Here is a 13,849-nt window from a genome sequence, read left to right on the forward strand (position 1 = left end):
TGAAGGAGTGGAAATATACCTTTTCCATTTTTTCAAGTCCCCACATAAAATGGAAAGAAGAACTACATAGCGAAGTAAAAAAAACAACAACCAAAAAATGAGTAATATTTATTTACTAATTGAACAACAAGGTACTCCTATAAACCACAACATACAAATGGGTAGTGGTGAACCACTAACAACCAGAAAACCTGTATGGTATTAGCATTTGTTTGGTAGGAAAGATAAAGAAGCAATTAGGCACCTTCTGACAGATGTAACAACAAAATCCTTCTATCAGTTCATGTCTTCCAGGAAGGAGATGCTGAAAAAGAGCTAGGAGTGCTAGAGAAGGATGGAACAAAGAGAGAAACTGCTGTGAATGCAATCAAAATTGAACAGAATAGGAAAAAAGGAACGAGAATATCTACACCAAAGTAGGGTAGGTGAACAAAGCCAGAAAATCCCAGAGAGCAACTCTATTTTTTTTTTTTTTTAGACAGAGTTTCACTCTTGTCACCCAGGCTGGAGTACAATGGCGCAATCTCAGTTCACTGCAACCTCCGCCTCCCAGGTTCAAGCAATTCTCCTGCCTCAGCCTGCCAAGTAGCTGGGATTACAGGCTCCTGCCACCACACTCGGCTAATTTTTGTATTTTTAGTAGAGATGGGGTTTCACCATATTGGCCAGGCTGGTCTTGAACACCTGACCTCAGATGATCCGGCCACCTCGGCCTCCCAAAGTGCTGGGATTACAGGCATGAGCTACCACACCCAGACAAGTCTCTATATTTTTAACACCACATAAAGGAAGGAATTCTGTAACATTATGAAAAATTTTCCTGAAACCCAACCTATTCCAAAAGTTCAAAAAAACTAATTTCACATTGAAAAATTAGCTAAAGAAAAGTATCAAAGTAAAAACTCAAACAAAATTGGTATTTGAATAATGAAAATAAGAAGCTGAATCTGATACATACATACTGGATGGTTAATGCTCATATCTGAGAATGTATAATCTTTGTTTTTGTTAATACCCTCTCCTTCACACTAATAACCATAGACTATAAAAAATCTGGCACAAAGAGAATATACACAATATTTCCAAGAACTGAACAATGAACCAAGTAGACATACAAGGGTCACAATTAACCAGAGAGCTAAAATATTCACAGGGTGGCCTTGCCTGATTCTGTTATTTGACATGGTACAAGTGACCTTATTGTCCCCCTAAAAATCCACATTCATTATTCGTCTTAGCTAAAATATCAGTTTACTTTCCCAAGGCAGAGTACAGTCAGGGATTGTGAAGGGTCTAGGATTTTACTCTACTTACAAGCTAACAAATTAACCTACTACTGTTCATGGATCCTGGCAGAAGACATGAGATTCCTAGATAGTGACAAAGGACTTCATTACTTACAGCAAAAGTAGTAGCCAAAGCTTCATGTTCATGCCAGTTCCTCACATCCTCCAAGTCTCACAGAAAAAAACAACATTGAGTTAGGGACCATGGCCTACACATGCAGTAGGTTGCCTTACAGGAGAGAAACACTAAACTTGGAGATTCAGCACTTTTACAGTTAGCAAGCCTATTCTTTGGGGGAAGAAATTATCTTAACCCTCAAGGTTGCATGCTGCAAACCCAACCCTGAGAGTGGCTTAGGTAGAGATAAATCAGAAGCTTTCATTCTTGGTATACCCAGAAGGAGTACACGGCGATACTCAGGGCCCATGGAAGATTGCATCTTATAAACTTCTTTACTTTTTACTTATATCGTGTTCCAAAAATCCACCTATATGTCTTTCTTTTCAAGTATACTTAGAACTTAAGGATGAAAACTGTTTTATTTATTTATTTATATTTAACTCCAGCAACTACCTAGCACAGTGTTTAGTACTTAGTAGAAACTCTAAGAAAACAACGGATGTATTGAATAAACTCTATCATGGTTACAGTGACTTAGCTTTCAAGCACCCTTCTTGATGGGAGGGTACCTACTGGAGGGCATACTCACCCTCAAGGCTTTATTAACTGGTCTACCCCTTATGGACCAGGCTTTTGGACATACACGTGGAAGTGGGAAACATAGCTCTGACTTCAAGTAGAATATATATATATATACACACACATATATATATACACACGTATATACATACATATATGTACATGCACACACATATATACATATATAATGTGTATATATACACACATATACAGCCATATACATATAAATTCTTAAAATGAAATGCAATCTATATTAATGATAATACAGTCCAGAAGTGCCAAGGAATCTTCAAATGGAGAAAAGCAACTGAACTACACTACTTCACCCTGTCTGAGATTCTTTCCACTCCTTTGCACCTTCTTGCAGATTACTAATGCCATCATCATATTTGCCTCTGGGTTGTGAAGTTGTGCTACTTTGTATTTAACTCTCTACCCCATGCTGTGAAAGTACACCTTTTCTTTATGTCCAGTGGCACAGTGGGAAAAGACCAGAAATTCAAACATGCCTTTACTAAATGCCAAGGCATACCAAAGGGGAAACAAACAGAATAACACAGACCTTGATTGGCTTATACAAATAATAACGTTCTCTCTCTTGCAGGCCCAATTTCATCTTTTAGAGCCTTAGGCAAAGAGAGTGGCCAAGAGTTTCTAGCTTTTAAGACACTGAGCTCTACTCCTTCTAATGCATACCATCCCTTCTTCTGGACCAGAAGTTCCCACGTTTGTAAGAAAAACATTTTGTTATAATGGCCCTTTCTCATACTTTTGGCACCAAGTTTTTCTCATGCTGCCATCTCTATTATTCTTCCACATCTCTCTTCTGTTTTTTTTTTTGAGACGGAGTCTCGCTCTGCCTCAGCCTCCCGAGTAGCTGGGACTACAGGCGTCCGCCACCATGCCTGGCTAATGTTTTGTATTTTTAATAGAGACCGGGTTTCACCGTGTTAGCCAGGATGGTCTCGATCTCCTGACCTCGTGATCCGCCCGCCTTGGCCTCCCAAAGTGCTGGGATTACAGGCGTGAGCCACCATGCCCGGCCTCTCTTCTACTTTTAAGATTTATTACACTGGATCCACCTAGATAATCCAGGATAATCTCCTATTTTAAAGTCAGATGGTTAGTGAACTTAATTTCATCTACAACCTTAATTTCCTTTCGCCATGTAATGACATTTACAAGCTCCAGGACTAGAATGCAGACATCTTTGGGAGCCCCTATTTTGTCTATCATAATACCTTTCTCCAAAAAAGGAAATTGCTGTCAGAAGTTAGGAAATATTAGGGAGGAATGCATCATCTCCACTATTTCTGATGTTTCCTTCCCTGGAGGAGCTAGGTAACTATAATTATGGCATCTCTCTGCTCACAGGAGATGAAGTGGTTTATCTTCTTGGTAAACTTAGGAAGAGTAAATTGGGCATGCTTGGCTCAGAACCTCCCATTTTTCCTCTGGGGAGCAAACTGCTTATGGAGAGTACATATTTCACTACTCCTCCAGGGAATCTACCCCAGCAAGCACACATTGGGAGTGAGGCTCACCCCAAACCTGGCCTTCCTGGGGTGGAGAGGTAGAGAGAGAGCCTGCTAACTCGGGACTTGGTATCGTTTGGTTAACAAATCGGCCTCTATCAGAGGGTGATATTTTGACCCCATCACCCAACTCTTTTGTTTTATTCCTCAAACTGTTCAAGAATCCAGGTGGAAAAGGAGAATACCTTGATTGAGACTCCATTACAAACCTCAAGAGAAAGCACTTACTTCATATGATGCTGTTTATTTTTCCAAGATATCTCATTTCTCCATATGTGATTGGTTTTTTTTTTGAGACAAGGTCTTGCTCTGTCACCCAGGCTGGAGTGCAGTGGTGAAAACACAGCTTACTGCAGCCTCAGTCTCGCAGGTTCAAGCGATCCTCCCACCTCAGCCTCCCAAGTAGCTAGGACCACAGGCACATACCACCACATTCAGCTAATTTTTTTTTTTCAGAGGCAGGGTCTTACCGTGTTGCCCAGGCTGGCCTCCAACTCCTGGGCTCAGGCAATCCTTGCACCTCAGCCTCCCGAAGTGCTGGGATTAAAGGTGCGAGCCACCACCCCCAGTCAATTTGGTTTTCTTTTGGAGAACGAAGCTTATGTGGGAAACAGTGCAGTACAATGATGAAGTATGCAGGTGTATTAAAACTGCCTTAGTTCAAATGCTGATTCCATCATTTATATGTCGTGTGATGTGTGGCAGATACTTAACCTTTTTTGTGCCTCTGTTTCCCGCCTATAAAATGGGAATACTAATTCTTACTTCTTAGAGTGTGAATAATAAGTGATATAGTGGAAGCAAAACACTTAGAACAGTGCCTAAAATATTGCAAGCATTCAACGCATGCTATGTATTACTATGTCTTATAACATATATGCATACTCCATTGTATTTAGTACAGAAATACTAAAACAATTTTTTTTCACGAAACAGGGTTCTCTGAAGCAGGGACTATGTCTTACTCAGTTTTGTACCCTCAAGAATAGCACAGTGCCTAACACAATAGAGATTAACACATGTTCGCTGTATGAATAAATGAAATAAGAAATGAAGCCAAAAACCAAGGTAAGAAAATTGTTCTGCCATATACCACAATTTGCTTTACTAAACTTAAAAGCCTTTGCTACAGATTAGTTTCCACTTGGCCAGAAAGTCAATAAAATATGTTTTTTAAATTAATGGAAAAGGCATTTTGTGCAATTTAGCATTGGAAACTATATTTCAAAAGTAATCCCAAAGCATTTTTAGCTGTTGCCTGATTCAATTATGAATCTTTGCTGCTCTCTAGTGGGAGAAAACGTAAAGCACACAAAGGTGATGTCCTCAATTGGCTGGCATATATTTTTTAAAAATCAAAACAACTTTTCTACTCTATCTTATATGTTTTCAAAAAAAAAGTTTCAAAACTTGCATTATTATCTCAGGTAACAAATTCTTCGCATTCCTAATCTAGTCCCTTTGGGAAATCAGTCATATTAAGTACAATGTTTCACTTTTTAAAATATGCCCCAATTGTAACAAATTGCAAAATAAATAAGATATGAAAATTGGGGAAAAAAGGTCACAGGTGCAGAATGACATTTAGAAGTATAACAAATTTCAAGGGTACTTTTGTTCCACTATTACTTAAATGTTTGCGGATAATCCCTCTGGTGTCTAACCTCAGTTTTTAATCCAATTTCAGATTACTGAAGTTCTGCAGAGGAGTCACAAAGAGTTCTCAATTCAATCCAGAAAATTTTCTGAGCACTGAGAATGTGCAAAAACTGGGAAAGGGAAGGTTAGTGTAGTATACCAAAATGAAAAATACATTATCTCTGCATAAAGGAAGGTACGTGGACACAATACCACTAAGCAGAATGGAAAGCAAACTGTGAGAACATAATTCTATTGGTGGTACAAATTCAGAGATATGGGAGTACAGGGAAAGAAACTTTGCTCTAGGAATGCTTCCCAAAGTAGATGGTAGATGAATGAGCTCTTTAAGGATACTTAAAACATCAACAAAAAAATAAGAGAAAAGTTACTTCACATAGATGGAAAAAGGTAAACTACTACACATGAGTAGAAAAGTGCAGCTTGAATTTTGGAAAAGATGACTAGTCAGGTATAGCTGCAGTGGCAAGTGTATTCAGAAATCAAATCAGAAACAAGGGCTGGTTAGAAATCATGGAGGGCCTTGAATGCCATCAAGAAATCTGGACTTTGATCTATCTGCTTTGAAAAGTTATTGAACGTTTTACAAGAGGTTGCAGTAAGATCCATGGTTTTAGAAAAACATTTTGCTGTATATTAGTCCCTTCTTATCCACTGGGGATACATTCCAAGAGCAGCAGCAGATGCCTGAAACTCTGGGTAGTATTGAACCCAATGTACACTGTATTTTCTCAATCTGATAACTAAGACAACTACTAAGAAACTAATGGGCAGGCAGAGTGTACAGTGAGGATACGCTGGATAAAGGAATGATTCACATCTCAGGTAAGACAGAACGGGACGACATGAGATTTCATTATGCTACTCAGAGCTTCATGCAACTTAAAATATAAATTGTTTATTTCTGGAATTTTCCATTTAATATTTTTAGACTGCAATTGTGGGTAACTGAAACTGCAGAAAGCAAAAGTATGGATAAGGAGAAACTACTGTAATTTCAAAGACAAACTGAAAAAGAGAAAGCCTAAAATCAAGGAGATCAGTTTGAAGGCCACTGATATCATCCAGAGATGAAAATGTAAACCACAGCTGCAATAATGGCAATAGAGAAGACACAGATACAAGATGTTTCAGAAAAAGAACCCAAATCACTCAACAGTGGGTTGATGTGCAGTGTTGGATAAGAGAAGATCCTTAGAGTAAGAGAATAAAGATGTCTCTGAGGCTTTGAGTCTAGGCAGCTAGAAAGATTTTGAAGCCAGTGTGGCAGAGATCACAGAGATGATGACAATTTGTCATTAATTCCCATACGTTGCTTACTTGCCACATGTGGTTAAAGGACAAATTTGATCTAGTATTCACTGCTTAGAAATGTTTTCATTTATTATCATTTAAATAAGGAGTAGGGAGATCAAAAATACGTAACTTCATACTCCAACTTATTTAAATTTACAAGAAAAATCCAAAAGTCACATAAACTGTGTCTTAGGCTTTTCATTGGTAAAATAAAAGGGCTGGACCATGAGGCGTTTCTAAGGTTCATTTTAGATCTAAAGTTTATGATCTTGGGTCTTGTGATTAGTCAAGGATAAGTGCTATAAGTTACATCCAGGGGGCATCTGATAACCAGGTACTCTAGAGTTTATGAAAGATATGGAAACTGTTCACAAACATGTAAAATCGAAAGTCATGGAATGGGATGAGATAACGGGATTCTATAGAGGGAGATGAGGGATGAATCCTGAGGACAGATCCATGGGGAATCAGTATATCCCATCTTATGGAATGCCACCTCCATCTATCCAGTTACCCAAACTAGAAGAAACATAGATGTTGTCTTCAACTCCTTTCTCTTCCTCACTACTCATCATTCTAACACCAAATCTGACTGATAATACTTCCAATCCATCCACTTATCTCCATGCCACTGCCATTTGTCTAACATGGGCTATCATCATTTCTAATACAAATGATTTAAATAGCCTCTTTTTACAAATTTACTTTTAAAACTAAAAAAAGTTATTTTTAAAAGTAAAGCAGGCCAGGCATGGTGGCTCACAGCTGTAATCCCAGAACTTTGGGAGGCCAAGGCAGGCAGATCACTTGAGGTCAGGAGTTTGAGACCAGCCTGACCAATATGGAGAAACCGTCTCTACTAAAAATACAAAATTAGCCAAGCGTGGTGGTGCATGCCTGTAGTCCCAGATACTAGGGAGGCTGAGGCAAGAGAATCACTTGAACCTGGGAGGCAGAAGTTGCAGTGAGCCGAGATCACACCATCCCGCACTCCAGCCTGGGCAACAGGAGAAAAACTCCATCTCAAAAAAAAAAAAAAAAGTATAGCATATACATACATGGCACAAAAAATGTTAAATTACCAAAAGGTATACAATAAAATGTATCTCTCCCTGCCCTGAGCTATACTGAATGGATATACTATAATTTATTTCACTGGTTCCAATTAATGGGCATTTCCCTGATTTATGGTCCTTGGCTTTTACAAATGATGTTGCCATAAACATCTTTTCATATACCTTATTTCTCACATTTGCAAATATATCTCTGGGCTAATCCTAAGTGTATAACATATTTAATTCTCTATTTCATTGGATGGTATCTATTGACTCCACAGTATCAACAATGATTAAATAAATTAATCTATTTCCATTTCATTTTCACTTTCTTCTTACTCCAGTACCTAATGTTAGTGAATTATCAGATTTATCTTAGTACTTGTCTTTAAAGTTTTAAATATATTTATTTTCAATTACTTCATCTATATTTTAAATAATTTTAGCTTCTAATTATAAGAAGTGCTTACACTACCTCCCACTTTTTCTTCCCGTTCCCATCTTTTGTTTGTTCTATTGTTTCCACTTTGTCAGAGTTTATAAAACAGATTCCTTTCTAACTGTAACCTCCATGTTTATTTTTACCTTAATTCCACATTTAATCATACTGGTACATCACTGCCACTCTTTTTGCCATAATTTCTCCATTTATCTGTGGTTGTTGAGGTTTTCCATCTGCTATAAAAATTCATGGAATTATATTCTCTGGGTTTCTGCATATTCAAAGATGTCAGCTATCTTTTCACTAAAAGGATAACTTATCTGGAAATGCATTTCTGGAGTCCACACTTTCTCTCCTTAAGGAATTTTAAGCATTATTCCATTGTTTCCTAGCATTGATTGCTGCTGTGGAGAAGTCTGAGCCAGTCTGAATTTTTTTTCTTACATGAAATTAGACCGTTTTGCCTAGTTGCATAAAAGAGTCTTATTCTTTGAGGAGCAGTAATTTTGTTTGAACATAACATAAATGTTAACAATTCCATGCCAAGTTTTCCTAGGCTGCAGAATACCATTTCCATACATATATCCAAGACATTTTTTGTTTCTGGAAAATATGTTTGAATTACACATTTAAATATTGCATCTAGTCCATTGAATCTATACTCATTGTTATATATTGGACCTCCTTATCTTTCCTATCAATTATTTTTGTCCCTAATACTTCTAAATTTTTTGTGGATTCTGTTTCATTTTTCTTGCTTTTCTTCATTCCATCTTCCGCATCTCCAAAGTGTTTTAAGTTATATCTAGTTTTCTTTCGGCTTCTTCCAATAAGACCTTCATTCCTATAATAGTTTTTTAATTCTCCATTTCTTCCCTGAGTTCATTTGTCAAGTCCCTCTGTGGTCTTAGTATGTCTTCTCTGAGCCGTTGGAGTTCTTCGTTTTGAGTTCATATTTACAGGAGTGCATAACTAAGGTTTGTTGTTTTGTTTTATATTTTAATTCACACTTGGCCAATTTTTTTTTTTTTTTTTTTTTTTTTTTTTTTTTTTTTTTTTTTTGAGTTAGAGTCTCGCTCTGTCGCCCAGGCTAGAATGCAGTGGCGCAATCGCAGCTTACTGCAAGCTCCGCCTCCCGGGTTCACGCCATTCTCCTGCCTCAGTCTCCCGAGTAGCTGGGACTACAGGTGTCCGCCCTAATTTTTTGTATTTTTAGTAGAGACAGGGTTTCACCATGTTAGCCAGGATGGTCTCGACTTGATCTCCTGACCTCTTGATCCGCCCACCTCGGCCTCCCAAAGTGCTGGGATTACAGGCGTGAGCCACCGCGCCCGGCCCAAAATTTTTATGTGATCTATGACAACTTTTTTTCTGATGAGAGTTCTTCTTTCTCTACTTGTTTTGGTGTCTACTGTTCCTTTCTTTCTTTTTTTTTTTTTATACTTATATAAATCCTGTGTTAATTCCTCTTTGACTACTGCTCATGTTTGAATGTGAAGAGTTTTTCTTATGATCACAATTGGCAGGAGGTTTATAAGAGGAAGGAGCTAAGACCTTCCTTTCCGCTAAGCCAAGAATTTCTGGATTACCAGAAATTCTTCCCAGTTAACAGTGATGTTTCTTATGACACAAGGTTACACGTAAACGTTTCTTTTTTTCTTTTTACTTCTCCACAGTCATCAAAGATCAGTTGCTATAGGGCTGTACCCAATGCAGAGTCTCTTTCGTCCACCCTGTACCGCTAATAAAATAAAATGTAAAACTCAGATATGGCCTATTAGTGTGATTTTTCCCTCATTCCTACCAATCCTGCTTCCTACTAGCATTGACTTGAGTGGGTTAGGGAGACTTCCACTACCATCTTCCTATAATTCCAAATAAGGAATTGTTGGGTATTTCCCCAGTTTTGCTTGAGGTATACAGATGCAAGCAGCACCTAACTGTATCTGCCAATACTCCTCTTCACCCATAACTGCTCTTGGTAATGCCCCCTCATATATTGTGGCTAAGGTTTATAAGTTTCATCTAGTTTTTTTAGAAAGATGAAATTTACATTTCTGTTTTTTGTTCTTACCTTGGGTTGATTTCTGAGAGAATAGGAGGACAGTACCGTCTTTACTTAGCCATTTTTAAAATAGAAATTTCTATAATAAGGTCATCTTAGTAGCCCAATTTCCAATCCCTTCCTCAATCCATTTTTCCCAATTACAACCAGCATGATCTAAAGTGCAAGTCTAATTGTGTCAATACCCTGCAAGAAATCATTTGATGACTCTGCATATTCTTGGAATAAAAGCTAAACATCTCTATATGTCCCGTCTACCTTTCCTGCCTCATCTATTATTACCCAGCCCCTTCACACTCAATATTACAACATATTGAATTTCTTTTAGTTATTCAAACTCCCTGTAATCTGTTCTGCCTCCGAGCATGTAATATGCTCTTCTCTTTGCCTGGAATAGGCTTCTCCTGACACTGATCACTCCCATTCACTTCTTAAATCTTAATAACCCTTCAGCTCTCAGCATAGTAATAATGAGCTTCCATTTTTTATTATTTACAAAAGCACTGTGCTAAGCAATTTCTATGTATTAACTCATTTATTTTCACAGCTAGCCAATGAAGTGACTGGTATTATTGTCCCTATTTTAAATATAAGAAAACTGAACCTTTAAAAGGTTATGAAACTTGTATAAGGAAACCGAACTAGTAAATGTTGTAGCTGCAACTGAACTCCAGCACTCCAAAGGCCTTATAACAACAAACTGACTATACATTTTGCTATATTTATGTCACTTCTCCTTACCCTTCAGCTTTGGGTTATGTGCTTCTTCTACAGGCACCAATAGCTGTTTATACTTCTCCCATCATAGCTCTTAACACAGTGTGTTATAATTGCATTGCTTATTTTCTTATCAGAGTCACCCTCCAGCATATGGATTCTCAAGGTTAAGAATTCTGTCTTATTTCTTATTGAATCCACAGTGCCTGACACATAGCAAGGGCTCAATAAATATTTTTTGAAAGAAAAAATGATTTTTCCCAGGATTTAAAAATGGAAGATTTTTTTTAGTAGTAGAAGAATATACATAGAGGTCAGTATCACAAAAAGCCTTTCACTCAGCCAGGCCATAACAGATAATAACTACTAGTAGTAATAAAACTTTTCCAATGTCAAGTCACTAACCAGTTCTAGAAAAGCAGTTCCACCACAGCAAAAGTTCCACCAGAGACATTTATTCTTCTTGCCTGAGGAAGATGAGAACAGGGGAAGAGAGACTTTATGTCATGATAACATTATATGAATTTCATTTTTTAAAATTTTTAAATAGTTTATTTTAGGAAAACCTTCTTGGGTACAGGATTTGGAGCCATAACAAAATAATTAGGAGGGAAATCATTTCATCAGACCAATTAATCACACGGAAACTTTAATAGGAGAATGGATTAACTAAAGCTACCCCAGACTAGATCTGTATGGGATTACCCGCAGTTGTATCAACATGGATCAGGGTAATAGAATGGATACTACTTTTCCATCATGGCTGCCACCATCCAGAGACCTTGACTTTCTTTATCTCCTATATTACTCCTTGTAGTAGGTCACCTGCATCAATTACAACAACCTATCAGAGCAGTAACACACTTATCCAATTTTCTTCAGTAATTTAAAACCTCCTCTGACATAAACGGTGAGGAGTAAAAAAGTTACAAGCTCTTTCAGATTAGGAAACCACACATACCATACATGAAGTCCTTCAGCTTGCAAGATGGCATTTACCGGTTTCTTCCTCAGTCTGGATGAGCACTCCCAATGCCCATATCCAGGTCTTTCTCAGCCTAGATTCCTTTGGCCTACCGCCACAAAATAGGTCTAAATTCTCTCTCACTTTAGTTAAGGTCCCTTTTTGCCCTTTCTTACTCCAAAAATTAAATTATAGTTCTTTTCTTTTTTATACTTCGCTTGAACCCCAACCAACAAGCTTTCTGTATCCCTTTCTACAGGGAGGCAAAAAATTGGCTCATATTTATTTGTCATATTACAAACATATTGAATGCAAAACATATATAGAGCAAAGGGATCACACATTTAAGGATCCACGTTAAGAGGTATGTCTGCCATAATTCCCTGCATCCTCTTGATTTATTTATGGGATATATATTTTGATACAGGCATACAGTACAATAATCACATCATGGTAGATGGCATATCCATCACCTCAAGCGTTTATCCTTTGTGTTTCAAAAAATCCATTTATACTTTTTTAGTTGTTTTTAAGGATACAATTAAATTATTATTGACTATAGTCACCCAGTTATACTATCAAATATAGGTTTTGTTCATTCTTTCTAACTATTTTTTGTACCCATTAACCATCCCCATTTCCCCCCAAACTTCCCACTACCCTTCCCAGCCTCTGGTAACCATTTTTATACCCTCTATCTCCATAAATTCAATTGTTTTCATTTCTAGCTCCCACAAATACGTTAGAAATTTGCTTTTCTCTGCCTAGTTTACTTCACCTGACGTAATGACCTACAGTTCCATCCATGTTGTCAAAAATAACAGGACTTCATTCTTTTTTATGGCTGAATAGTACTCCATTGTATATATGTCCCGCATTTTCTTTATCCATTCATCTATTGATGAACACTCAGTGTATTAGTCCATTCTCACATTGCTATAAAGAACTACCTGAGTTTGGGTAATTTATAAAGAAAAGAGGTTCAATTGGCTCACAGTTCTGCAGGATGTACAGAAAGCATGGCTGAGGAGGCCTCAGGAAACTTACAATCATGACAGAAAGTGAAGAGGAAGCAGACATGTCCTACATGGCTAGAGAAGGAGGAAGAGAGCAAAGGCGGAGGTGCTACACACTTTTAAACAATCATATCTCATGAGATCTCTCAGATCTCACTACCATGAGAACAGCAAGAGAGAAGTCTGCCCCATGATCCAATTACATCCCACCAGGCACCTCCTCCAACACTGGGGATTATAATTTGACATGAGATTTGGGTGGGGACAGAAATACAAACCGTATCATTCCACCCCTGGCCCCTCCCAAATCTCATTTTCTTCTTCCATTTCAAAATACAATTATGCCTTCCCAATAGTCCCCCAAAGTCTTAACTCATTCCAGCATTAACTCAGAAGTCCACAGTCCAAAGTCTCATCTGAGACAAGGCAAGTCCCTAACTCAAAACCAGTTAGTTATTTACAAGATACAATGAGGATATGGGCATTGGAAAAATACTCCTGTTCCAAAAGGAAGAGATTGGCCAAAACAAAGGGGCTACAGGCCCCATGCAAGTCCAAAACCCAGGATGACACTCATTAAATCTTAAAGCTTCAAAATAACCTCCTTTGATTCCCTGTCTCACATCCAGGCCATGTTGATGCAATGGGTGGACTCCCAAGGCCTCAGGCAGCTCCACCCCTGTGGCTCTGCAAGGTACAGTCCCCATGACTGCTTTCAGAGGCTAGGGTGGAGTGCCTGCAGCTTTTCTAGGCACATGGTGCAAGCTATCAATGGATCTACCATTCTGGGGTGTGGAGGATGGTGACCCTCTTCTCACAGCTCCACTAGGCAGTGCCCCAGTGGGGATTCTGTGTGGGGTCTCGAACTCCACATTTCCCCTCTGCACTGCCCTAGTAGAGGTTCTCCATGAGGGCTCTGCCCCTGCAGCAGACTTCTGCTTGGATATCCAGGCATTTCCATACATCCTCCAAAATCTAAGCGGAGGTTCCCAAGCCTCCACTCTTACCCTCTGCACACCCACAGGCTTAACACCATGTGGAAACCACCAAGGCTTACAGATTGCATCCTTTGAAGCAGTGACCTGAGACATATCTGGGGCCCTTTTAGCTACAG

General features: G+C 38.4%; 1 protein-coding gene across 12 annotated transcripts in view; it reads right to left on the reverse strand.

Annotated features, from left to right (window-relative positions):
• The window catches only part of IGSF11 (immunoglobulin superfamily member 11), a 301,378-nt gene that overhangs the window by 251,031 nt on the left and 36,498 nt on the right, over positions 1-13,849 (reverse strand). For all 12 annotated transcript variants that reach the window (XR_008501405.1, XR_008501404.1, XR_008501408.1 and 9 more), the window contains one exon: positions 11,161-11,222. Coding sequence is in view for 7 of the 12 variants with exons in the window: in XM_054480095.2 (XP_054336070.1) it covers positions 11,161-11,209 (49 nt within the window). In the remaining 5 variants the exon portion in view is untranslated. The remainder of the gene's footprint in view (positions 1-11,160; positions 11,223-13,849) is intronic.

Source organism: Pongo pygmaeus, chromosome 2, assembly GCF_028885625.2.
Source record: "Pongo pygmaeus isolate AG05252 chromosome 2, NHGRI_mPonPyg2-v2.0_pri, whole genome shotgun sequence".
Lineage (NCBI taxonomy): Eukaryota > Metazoa > Chordata > Mammalia > Primates > Hominidae > Pongo > Pongo pygmaeus.